The following is a 12418-nucleotide window of genomic DNA, read 5'->3' on the forward strand; positions in this document are numbered from 1 at the left end:
TAAACGAATAAGATAGACAAATTTGAGGATCGGAAAGTTACTTATAATTTGATTAAGTAATTAATCCACCGATAACCGATTCCTAATTGGAAGACAATTGTATTTGACTCTAGTCCGTACACTATTCATTGTCTTTTTATCTTGAGATCAATAGCACTTTTCAATATCATACAATACTACTCTAACGTGGTTTCATTTTTTTTTTGCATATATTTTTAATATTATATAATTTTCATTGAATTATACTACACTATATTATTTCGATACTGTATTCAATACTAAATCATTACGATAACACGTAGCACATGGTGCGTTATCGTTAGATTGAATATGCTTTGCATAGCACAAATACATTGCATAACATACATCGCATAAGCACATGTCGTGCGTTATTGGTTCAAATGGATCAAGGAATTCGGGTTGTAATAAAAATTGAAATTAAAAAGATTTGAGATTCATATACTAAAATTACTCCATTGTGTGACAGTCTGACAATTATAGTCTTCTTTATTTCATTACCAACAGTATTCTTACATCTTCATGCCGAAACAATGTATAATTTCTATATCATAATATATATTCATTTATTCATTTATATATTTATTTATTTATTTATTTATTTATTATTTATTTACGTGTATAATTGTTAATAATTGTAATAGCAGTAAATAGTCTGTAGTAGGCGAGTTTGTAGGTATGTAAACAGCTTTTAGGTACGCGTAATTCCAGTTTATCGATAATTCAAATCCCGCGTACGTCCCGTTCGCATAATTTATGATTTGCATATCTATTTGTCAAACTGCGGGCAAGAGCAAACTCCACGATTTGCTAGCGTGCCGCGATATTCCAATGTTTTCTCTTTCTTTTTTTTCTCAGCTTTTCTTAAGAAACCCGATATCCACGGAAACTGAACGGTTCTTGTTTCTGTTCGACGATTGAACGATAAGAGTCGAGTGGAAATTGATTTTCGAACGAATCTAATCTCGCTTTTAGCGCCAGATTTTCTTCTCTTTGTCATAAATTCTGCAAACTGGCTGGTTCTGATATCCAACTAAAGGAAACTATCGCGTTCTCGCTTTATCAAATGAATTGACAATTAGGATAATTAACGCTTTATTAACACAAGAGAAGTGTTATTACGGAAAAATAAGATGATACGATAGAAGTAATATTATTACGTGGGAATAATTAGGAACTTCTTTTCGCCTCGGATACATAATTAGCGATTTCTTTGAAGTTGCGCGCGAGCAACTTAATTAAGAACTTTCCATGTAAATCAACATTCGCTTCTCCGACTCGAAGAAAACGAAAAACTCGATTGATCCGCAGGACTAGTTAAATATTCGACCGAGAGATCGATGTCCAAGTAAATTAGGTCTGACGGTGTACTCGTCGAGTCGCGAACGAAAAAACCGTAGAAAGGGAGTAATAGAAAAGGTTTGTTATTTTATTTGTCGAATGAAACACATGGTCGTGAATCGTACGGGGAATTCGCGGCTTTAGTGAGCAAGTGCCTTGAGGACAACGATCGATCGTTGCTCCAGCAGGTACTGAAATTCAGAATGAATCGGCAGGGAACAAGCAGCAAACGTTTCATTTGTCTTCCCGCGTCTCGCTCTTTTTTCCACCTCGAGGAGTCGAAATGAAATTCCGCGTGTCGAATCAGGGCCTTTAAAACACGAAAAACAATACGGATCTTCACCCCCTAATATATATCAGCGTTGACTGTTCTCGATCGAAAATGAAATGCCCCTGTTAAATCAGCTGTATGGAAGGTATTTGAATTTTCCTCGCTCGCTTTGGCACTGCAACTCTGTAGAAAGTTTAATCCGTAAACTCGAACTTACATCTTAGTTTCGCCTTGTGTGTGTGTGTGTATTTTCATTTTTTCATTTTTCTTTTCGTTTTCTAACAAGGCATAGGCAACTACGCTACTACGAGAAGAGAACAATTCCTTTTTCCATCACTGAGAGTCTTTAAAACGGCCCTCCGTTAACTATACATGCTTCAGACAGCGCAGGATTCTCCCGGAGGATCCTGGCGACATCTCTCTCTCTCTCTCTCTCTCTTCGGGTGACGAGTTCGTACTCTTCGAATCTGTCAACGAAGAGAAAGACGAACAGGCTTCTAATTTCCCTAGCTTATCTTACGCAAAAACACTCGCTCGCGCGATAATAGTACACGATTCGCGATTTACTTCACACCATCGAAAAACAGAGACGAGACGGTGGAAGCTGATTAATAGAACACAGATTTTCCCAAAGCTTCGACTCGAGAAGCACGGAGCCGCGAGTACTTTTACGAATAATTTTTCCTTAGGACTCGAGGATTTTCTAAACGTTCGAAACATGGAAAGTGTAGGTGTAACAATGACAGGATATGCTATCAGTCGAGAAGAGATGAGAGTATACAAGTAGGACTAGAGTCGCTTCGTTCGATAAGAAATAGATGGATTGCGAAAAAACGCGTTTTATATTCTCGAATCGTAACTCCGGTGGGGGATAATTCCCGAGCTGCCTGGTGCACGGCTGATGTCTTCTAACTAGAGATTCTTCCGCGGTGCTGCTTCCTCAGCAATGATATGCATAGAAGAGTGAGGCCATGAGCCAGAGTGCGCCGCCCCCGTAGAATCGGCTGCCCTCGACCCCGTTTCTACCGGGTCGTTTGCGTTTCGACTTCGATTTGGCGCGCCGTTTGCGCGAGAAAATGGCGTTGGTGGCGTTGGTAGGCGACTCGATGTTGCAGTAACTCAGATCGCAGCAGCTGATGCAGATCTAGAACGAAATAACCGAATTTATTTCACCCGGTCGCGTGGCTTCCTCCTCTCTTCCGTGAGAGAGAGATAGAAAGACAGTTGGCAACACGAACTATGTGTATGCGGCTGACTAGATAGAGAACAGTCAAAAGAGAGGGCAAGCCAGGCCAGGATACTTTGAAAAAATTCGCTATTTCGCACCTGCTGCGTGTCCACTGGGATGCAACCGACCGAGGCAGGTCCGCATTCCGCGCTACTCACGCAGCTCTTGCTCACCTGAAATATAAACGTGCTTTTTCACGGACCATTGTGCGTCAGGGGCATGTTACATTCGATGCGTCATCGTTTTGTATCGGCTTGTTGATACGCTCGTTCTCATTTTCTTCACGATGCAACGGGGGCTGTTTTATTTTCTATCTAGCGATTGTCAAAGTATCGATTCCCGGTCGTTAGGATCTACGTCGTCGATCTTTTTCTCACTGTTTAATTCTTAGATGTTCGATTTCGCGTACACAGAATGTTCATCTCGGCGATTGCTACGGGTTTTTTCCGCTTGTTTCCCTTCCTTTCTTTCCGAGCGTTCTGAAACTTTAGAGAGAAAAAGAGAGAAAAAAAAATGAAAGGAAAGAAAGGAAAAGGAAAATATCACGGAGGTTTCACTCGAGTCTTTCGTTTGAAGCGAACGAATCGCCGCACAGTCTGAAGCCACTGCTTGGAAAACGCTTTGTTCCGCGTCATCTGCGAATCTTCCCACCATATCGTTACGTAGATATTCGCATCTAAGAATCAATTAATCGATGAACCAACAAAGCCGAGAACGCGTGGAAACCGCGAATAGGTGAATTGATAAGCTCTAATTGATTCCGATGTCCATAATTGAAAGAGTTTTGGAAAGTGCTTAGTCGGTGGATGCTCTTAAGGGAAGCCATCACTCTTCCGCTGTGAATTCAGTTTCGCAAGTTTATCCATTAACAAACACGGAAATCGATAATGCGTTTAACGCTGGGAGAAGCTATTAGTGGGGCTAGTGATAAAATTTCGGATTGATCTTCATCGGTGGCAGGCGCATCGTGCGTACAATGGTTTCGTGATGAACGTCGAACGTGTCGATTTTATCGTGGCACCGCGGCCGCGTTTCAATCAACCCGTGAAACGAGAGAACACATCGAAGGAAATCCCAATTTCTAACGCCCAATGAAAAGGAAGGAAAACGTTCGCCCGCTCGTTTTTCCTACTTTCGTCGCGTCTTCGATTTAAATTATTCTTCGATGGTAAATTACATTAATTATGCAAACTTATCCCCGTTGGAATTGTGAAGCAAAAGAGGCAGAGTTTCTCCATCGTAAGAAAGGAAAGGATCGACACGGCCAACACTCGAGTTGCAGTTCTAATACTTCTTGGCAACGACAGAGTTAATCGCGTCGACTCGAAGTCTTCTCGTCTCGAGGAGAAGGTCAAGTGTTAGGGGAAGAAGAAGAAGAAGAAGAAAAAAAGAAGAATTTGTGCTTGCCAAGACGCTATTTCCCAGGCTGTCCAAAATGTGCAGCGATCTGCAAAAGTCTCGGCCACCCGCCGGACACGGTGTATCTATCGCCCATTCGTTGCACATCTGCGAACAGAGGACAAAAAAAGAATACGATAGCTGTGATATTAGCTGGAATCGGAACATATATAACGTCGGATTCGTATATACCGGTCGACGTATTTGCATGGTCATCCGGTCGTTACTCACCAGTCTCGATCAATCGCACGAAAGTTCGAGGTTAGTACCACGGTGGTTCGATATGGGGGTAAAAAAGTATGGAGTTTGTTGGTTCTGTACCGCTCGAAATCGAGGGGATCAGTAGAGCGAGTTAGAGTTCGGAAAATCGTACGGGTGGAACGTAACTGGAGAATTCGTTGCTTTCTGATCGAGTGGCCGCAACGACTGCGTCGCCGTTATAGAAAGATCCGACTACTATGGAATTCGGGATGAAAGAAAAGAAATAGAGAAGGGAAAAAGGACAAGGGGAGAAATAAGACGACGGAGTTCACGGTCGAAGGAATAAATTCTCGGAGCCGGAACTCGCGGTGGCCATCGATCCGACCGGAATCAACGGTTTTCAATAGAGACTTCCGTGGAAGGAACTTCTATTTAGAATTGCTCGGACTTGATCCGCGGTGTTGAACGATCTCGTAGCCATCTTCTTCGGTGTTTCGTGTCTTCTTTTTCTCGTTGCTGGAAGAAATCGACGACCGGGCCCGATATTGGTAATTCCTTCGCGACGTCGGCGATTCAAAGAGCGGTAGATGGCGAATGGAGAGCGAAGAAGGAAAGACGAGTCGTGGGTGTACGGACAGAAGGAGTGAGATAGGTAGGTTAGGGAGGCGGGCCAAGAACGGAGGAAGGGAAGTTTGAAAATAAATAAAAGATCGATGGCGGAACGATCTCCTCGGGGCTAAACGAAATTGTGCACTGGACTCGGTACGATACAGGCATTACGGACTCTTAGGAGGACGTTTAATGGACTCGTCGATACCTGGTTATCGCTGACGTTGACGCAAGTGTAGCACGTTAGACCTGCAACAACAGAGGGGGCGATGGAGTGAGTAATAGCGTTGAACAGAGAGACAGCAGACCGGTTGAAGTACGAGACAAAGGGCGGAGAGACGCAACAATTAAACACGCTTAGGCGTTCCTTCGATATAATTCCCGCCCGTCGCAATACACTTAACGTCGTGGAAAATGGATTGTCCCGTCGAATGGAACTTATAACGGTGCGGCGCGCGTTGCGGATCGTGGCAACAAAAGCTCGTTCTCCTCGAAATGCACCCATACACCCGGACGAGCGTACGACGATGTATTGTTTCAGTGGCGGGGTCCAGTGTCGTAATTAATACTTTTCAAACCGTTCAAATTGAAGCCGTTTCCGGACGTTTTGCCGCTCCACCGGAATATCCAAGAGTTTACAGTCGTTCGCTAGAGAGGTTTCCTATTCCGACACGCTAATGGAATACAAACTTTTTCCACCGGAGACCGATGGAGAATAGAAGGAGAGCGTAAAAGGAGTAGCCGAGAAAAACAACCGGAGAAAAAGGAAGCGAAATCTTTCCACTTCTTTTTTCCTTTTTCTTTTTTAAGCTCTGCGAATGTCGGTTCGAGCCGAGAGACTTTAGCTAAAATAGCATTGGCGCTTTAAGAAGCTTGGCAGCGGGCACGGTTGGCGATATTTCAGAACAATATGTTACAAGCCAGGTGTATAGATCGGCGAATGATTTGTGGGGAATTGGTAGGAGGTAGCAGGGAGGAGGTAAAGTGGCTAGAGCGAGATCTGTAAGCGGTAGAAAGCCAGGAAGGAGGATTAGTGGAGCTCGATTGCAGGATTCGAGGGGGAGTGGATAAGCTCGAGTTAGTCGAGCAAATCATAGATCTGTTTGCCCCGTTCTCCGCCCTTTCTCCACGACTTTTCTCCTTTGCTCTTCGCAGCACGTCGCGCATCCACGCCAATACGCACGGTAGATGTCTTCTTCTTCTGTCGTGACTCCCTTCAGCCCGTCCTTCTGCTTCGACTCCTCCTTTCCGTTTCCGTTTCCGGATAGGACGTTTCTGCCGCAAGTTTCCGCAGCCAGGAGCAGCCCGACCATCACCCACGTGATCATTCCTCACATCTCTGGAATGACAGAAATGGGGCTACGTGTTACGTAATTGACCGCCACGCATCTCTTTCGTGGATCGAAACCGGCTAGAGAATCGAAGTGTACGCGTGAATAACATTCGCGCGTAGATAACGCCACGTGTCGCCAGCCAGTTCGAAATCGTCAATTTTCAATGGGATCGTAATTCGTCGATAGCACGTAGACAGCGTTAAAAAAAAAGAGAGAAAAAAAGGAGCAGGACACCGTGTATCAAAGGATTATCGTGGGCCGCGATAAATTACTCTTATCACGCTTCGATACATGACCTATCGCAGCCTCTATCGAATTCGATGATCCTACAAGCTGCTGGATGGCGATTAAAAAATGACCCGTAATTATTGGGATTAAACGCTGAACAAAGAAACAAAAAAATCACACCAAAAAAGAGGGCGGAGGAGGGGAAAAACTACAGGTGGAGATTTGATTGGTCGAAGTTGGAAAATTGACGCGAGACCGAAAGAAAAATTGTTCCCTCCGGACGCGTTGTTCTAACGGAGATATCGGAATTTCAATTTGCCCCGGTTGATCGGAGGATTTATCGTCTTATACGAATGAAAATGGCTTACGAGGACAGGGTAGAAGACTAGAGAAAACGTCTTTCAGCGGAGGAAACCTCGCGCAGTCGACAGATACGCTAGAATTCAAATCCGGATCAGGAATTACAGAGGAAGGGCTTGGAGCGAAGGGGTACGTCTAGTTTAAATCCTCATAGAACGCGAAGACCACAAGGTCCGCACGCTGTTAAGCTACGTTCGACTCTTGTACTTCTCCGATATCTACGGATGTTCCGCTCTTCTTTGATTAACTGTATCGTTTCTTTGACTTTGACGATTAATCACTTGTAACGTTTCGGTTGCGAACGGAGACGGAGAGAGAAAGTTTACGGGGAGGAAGGGTAACGGGGATTGGATTTTGTGACTTGCGAAAACATAGAAATGCATTCTCAAAGCTCTCTCCTAGTCGAGAATCTCGAGGAGCGAGGAAGAGTGTGATTCGCGAGGAGATATAGTAAGCTAAGATTATTTGAGTCACCCGAGCTTCGACGTCTTAAGATTCGATCTTGATCTTGAAGCAAAGTAGATCGTTTAAAAATTGTTCGCAAACAAATTGAACGAATTACAAGGAAAAGTACTTGGCTTTCTAATCACCTAATTCACCTCGTACTTAGTCCGGGGTAGTTTTTGAACTTCGTTAAAATCAGCCGATACGCATCCTGTTCGAATTTACGGAAATTACTGGCTGTAATGGCCACAAGGTGCAGATTGCAACGAATGCTTCGTTATCGGGAGATCTCGCTTCTAATTATTGTGCGTTGTTTCAAAAATTGCTAGGAATTTTACCAGCATTCTACGATCCGAGATCGGGCGTAATGGTCGATCGAGCGACAAAGAAAATTAGATCACTAACAACCATCAGGCAGCAATTGCAGGCAAGATTGTGAGTTCAGCCGTGGAACAGAATAATCCTATCGATTAAAACGGTGCCGGTTGGTTATGGTCAGTAGGAACTCCCCGACACAACCCACGGCTGTTCCACTTAATCAATGAAATACAGATCGATGAATATACTGTATGAAACGCTGTACCATTCGGTCCCTGTTCTTTGATATGAAACGTCAATCAGTAGTTGATAAGGCTGATCCTTTCAATACGCTTCTGTTAGCAATTGTCAGGTGCACAGCTTCTCTCGGTAGCTAAAGTGGCATTCGGCAGTGGGCGACAAGATTATATCGAGCCGAAATGGATAGTTAGAATTTCCAGGTGAATTCTCCGGTTAGATCACGGACCAAGTAACACGATTATTTCGACCGTATTCCCCGATCCGTTACGTCGACTAAGAATTTCACGACCTCTCGAATATCATCTCAACCCGGTTTATCGTTCTCGATCGGTTGCTCCAATATCGGGCTAACTTTAATCTCTTTTCTATGTGACGAATGGTAATGGCCATTACCATTCAATATGACCTCGTATTTCTTAAATCCTACTCTATTCCGTTTGGATATAGTTTTTAAATCTCGTACGTATCCGCCCCTGTTCCCTGGTGATCTTTAATATAGAGAGGTGGGCAGACGCTGCGCTTTTAACGAGCCACAGGGCAAGAGACATTTAATTGGAAAATCAAATGAGCGGTAGTAGTACATAGACGATACGGAGGAGCGAGTTTAACCGTGTCCAGAGAGCAGGATCAATCCCGTTGGTTTAAATCCTAGTCGAACATGTCGTCCACGAGAATCGGCTGCGGGTAAACAGATCCACTCGACCGTTGGACATGTCAATCGATGGATATCCCAGTTCCAAGCCAGCCATGTGTATAGTTCTTCGGGGTGTAGATCAAGGTTCAATTCTACGGATCGGTTGACCTATCAGTGCCAGCTTCCCAGCCCTATCAATGCTTTCGACGAATCGAGAACATCGGACCCTTTATATCGGTTCGATAGATAAGGTTTCATCCAGCGTCCTCGTTCGACCTTGCAAGGAAAGCGTTGGGTGAATTTGTCGCGATATACCGCAAGAGTAAGAGTAGCAGGATGCGAGACGCTCGTAGACCTTAATCGATGTAATTAAACACGGCCAAGGAGCTCGATCGAAACTCGCTAAAAGGGAAGTTGGCTGGCCCAGCGAGACGTAAACTTTTACGACAGTGTTTCGCAGTAAAAGCTGCTGGACCTTGCTCGGAATTATATCGTTCCTTCCATTTTATGGTAGCTTAGATCAGAGAAACACCATGTGCTTAGCAGTTTACCAAGCGTGTCTCGGGCAATAATAGAAATAACATAACGAACTAACGGAATGTCTTGTAATAAATCACGTCGAGATATTTGCTCATCGGAACAACCCGCTTCGTGACTGTCTCGCATTTCCGTTACGAACCCGGTTAAATAAATTCATCTGATCACGCGTGCCCCGGTTTTAGATTTCCCTTGTATTTCACGCTCGTTCGTGAGCGTGATTTATTCGCTGATCGCACGGACGCCCGGGTGAGAACGTAATACGCGAGCGGAGTTTTCCACGGGAAGGGAAAGCTGACTTTGAAAATCTTCTAGATTGAAATGGGATCGTCGGAGAAGAAAGGGGAAAGTTTCGGTCGCGTGGAATTACGATGAAATTTCATTTCGCGTAATCAATAGTGCTTACGGCGTGTTCAACAGAAGATCTTCGGCTTTTTTCATCCGTAATAGGGGAAGTTCTTTGTTCTTGTACTCCTCTCTCCTCTTACCCTTCCACCAACTCGCTTCGAATCGCGTAGATTAAAAGAGCTTTTTATTTTCCTACTTAGGAGCGAACTCGGCCCAAGAATTAGGTTGCTCTCTCTCCGTCGGGCGAGAGGATGGCCCTGGTCGGTGGTAGTCTATAACTAGTTCCATTCTAGAACTCCCATGAGCAAACATTGGCCGTGCAGTTATTACTACCCTGAAGGTCATCGATCAAATCTCAATTTATAGGCTGTCATTCTTGTCAGAGCATGAAATCCGACTCGGTGGAATCGATATCGTTGAAGGTAGCTGAAATTTTGCCGAAATTTCACGTCCAATCGGACGTAAATATTGAAACGTTCCGTAGCAATTAAATACGTTTCCTGTACCATTCGCGATAAGTTCGTTTCATGTTGGAAAACAGCGTCTACTTTTGGCCCGATCCTAACATCCATTCGACTTCCATCACGAATTCAATCGTAGCAGTCGTTGGACTCGGCTTCGATCAATCCTTTCTCGTATTTATCTAGCTCCTCGTCGACGCATAGTAAATACAGCCAGTGCGTAGTCAGACAATCTTTACTTGCTTTCCGCCACTCGCTCTTGTACGCTTTCGAGTTTCATGTCCCCGCTGCAAATTTCTCCTTCTATTTATTTCCACGTGTTTTTCATTTCATCTCTATCGAAAGGCAAAGCACGTAAGCAAATTTGCGAAAGCCAGTGAGCGCGTTTCCACACCAGGCACGGCCAGGTTGCTTTTTTAATCCGCAAGCTAGCGTTCAACAGCTGGAAAATCTTCGACAACGAGGAAACCGGTCGTAGAAAAATTGATTTCGTATCAGAGTGCAGGTTCTGCTTCTTTTGTGCATCCTTCGAAACGATAGTAAAGCAACGGCCTAGCAAAGTTGGCGCAAACTCGGGGGCAAATTCGCGCGGGACGCTTCATTGCTTCCCAATGGCCGGAGTAACTCAATTCTAAAATGCTGCTCTCGGCTTGTTCTCGTGTATAGAACATCGTCGGTATATTTGCCAAGCTACACGTTATTTTTATAACCGACCGTGGTGCTCGCGGCCCAGCGGTAGCTTCAAATCGACCGGATGAAATTTCGTTCTTAAAGCGTTACGACACGTTACCAAGGGTTGGGCAGCGTGTGTGCACCGCGCTTCTGATTATTTCCGTGATACATCTAGAAATATTTACAATGCCGCCACGTTGCTAGAAAGTCGAGTTCACCGCGATATTTGCCAGAGGGGGAAGATAAATCGGATCGTCTTATTTCCAATTTCAAGCAGCAGTTCCGCCCTATAAAGATATACATTTGTCTCTGGATTTATCGTTGTTATGGGAAAGAAAGGAGACCGATGTGTTTCGTTTTAAATCCCAGATCGAAGCAATTACAAGTTTCAGAGATACATAAGCGATCGTTGAAACTGTTTTCTGCTAAAGCATCCTGATTCGCGCCTGGAACACGTAGTTGGATAATTATTCAAACGAAAAGCGGGAAATTATCGTTTCCTGATATATGTATGTATAACGCGAAGTTTTAGTTTGTCTTCCGGCAACTGGCAGATAAAATATTCCCGGTCTGGTCCGCGTAAGTTTTCTCGGTCAAACTGGCGCGAGTTTACTTAATTACCGTTTAATTATACGTCATCAAAGTTTCATGCCCACATCCGTGCGCAATTAAGGAAAATATTTTTTTTCATTCCCTTTATCCGTCGCGGATAATTCGTCCAATTAATTACGGCATGGTGCACGTTTTAATCGCCACGCCGATAATTATTTTCATGGCAAAACATCGAATCTATTAGTGTATCGATCGCGCCTTTAATTCGACCGAGTTTCTTGATCGTCAGCGATGGTCGTTAAGATAACAGCGAATTTATCTCCGGCAGAAAACTTTCATTTCCTCCGTGGACGTTCGTGAATTCTCGCCCAGGACGGTCAGAACCAGAGACCTGGTTCACGCGGCACGATTTAATAAATAACGATATCGACACCTTCTTCGAGCTCTTCGTTTCGATGGCCGGGCAACTTCTCACGAGTTCAAGTTTTACGCACGTGACGAATATACACCGTGACTTTAAGTAAGAAACTTTTCGAGATTGCCTTCTGTTCGATTCGTCTCTCGATGTGTACGTCGCTTTGCCGTTTAGATGTTCGTGAAACGGCAACTAGGAGAGCATCGAGGAGTGCTTTCAGGCGGTCTCTTGAGTTCCACGCCTCGTGCACGCCGCTTAATTTCGTATGCCTCTAATTTCGAGTAGAACTTGCTCGTGATCTCAAAGTAAAATTACTGGCTAACACTGGAAATTTGACACGATGATTTAGAGATAGATTGGAACGCTATACAGGGTGTTGCAGTAATCGTGATACAATCAGCAAGGGTTACGTGAACAAATATCTCGAAAATATACGATACATTTTTCCATATGACTTTATTTTTCTATATTTTCGAGAAAATATTTGCATTGAACTGGAGGGAACAACCGAAGGAGATTATTCTGCGTGTGCAAATAAGTCGACAACGTAGAACGAAAGTTTTTCATAGAACGCTTTGTTGTGGATGAAATTACATTAAAAAATTAACGAAGTACGCGTAGGCGAGGCTAATTTTTAACTAACGTATCCAAATTCCATAATTATTATTTCTTTTTTTTTTTGACGAAGCTTCAAACCAAAAACTTTTATTCTACATTTTAGCATATTTTAACATTCAACGTATTTTGGTACGTAGAATAACCTCCAGTTAATTATTTGCCCGTACCCGGCCAGTAATTATTTCAGCTCG

General features: G+C 43.9%; 1 protein-coding gene across 2 annotated transcripts in view; it reads right to left on the minus strand.

The window, feature by feature from the left end:
* Window positions 1-472: 472 nt before the first annotated feature.
* LOC117243051 overlaps window positions 473-12418 on the minus strand; it is a 52425-nt gene continuing 40479 nt past the window's right edge. The window contains exons 2-6 of one of the 2 annotated variants that reach the window (XM_033510212.1): window positions 6250-6405; window positions 5275-5315; window positions 4266-4364; window positions 2957-3031; window positions 473-2774 (exon numbers count right to left, since the gene is read on the minus strand). In XM_033510212.1, the coding sequence (XP_033366103.1) occupies window positions 2571-2774; window positions 2957-3031; window positions 4266-4364; window positions 5275-5315; window positions 6250-6394 (564 nt within the window). In that variant the 5' untranslated portion in view covers window positions 6395-6405 and the 3' untranslated portion in view covers window positions 473-2570. Of the gene's footprint in view, window positions 2775-2868; window positions 3032-4265; window positions 4365-5274; window positions 5316-6249; window positions 6406-12418 lie in introns of both variants that reach the window. The other variant, XM_033510211.1, reaches the window with a different exon arrangement.

The sequence above is a fragment of the Bombus vosnesenskii genome, unplaced genomic scaffold, assembly GCF_011952255.1.
Source record: "Bombus vosnesenskii isolate JDL3184/JDL3185 unplaced genomic scaffold, Bvos_JDL3184-5_v1.1 scf7180000013265, whole genome shotgun sequence".
Lineage (NCBI taxonomy): Eukaryota > Metazoa > Arthropoda > Insecta > Hymenoptera > Apidae > Bombus > Bombus vosnesenskii.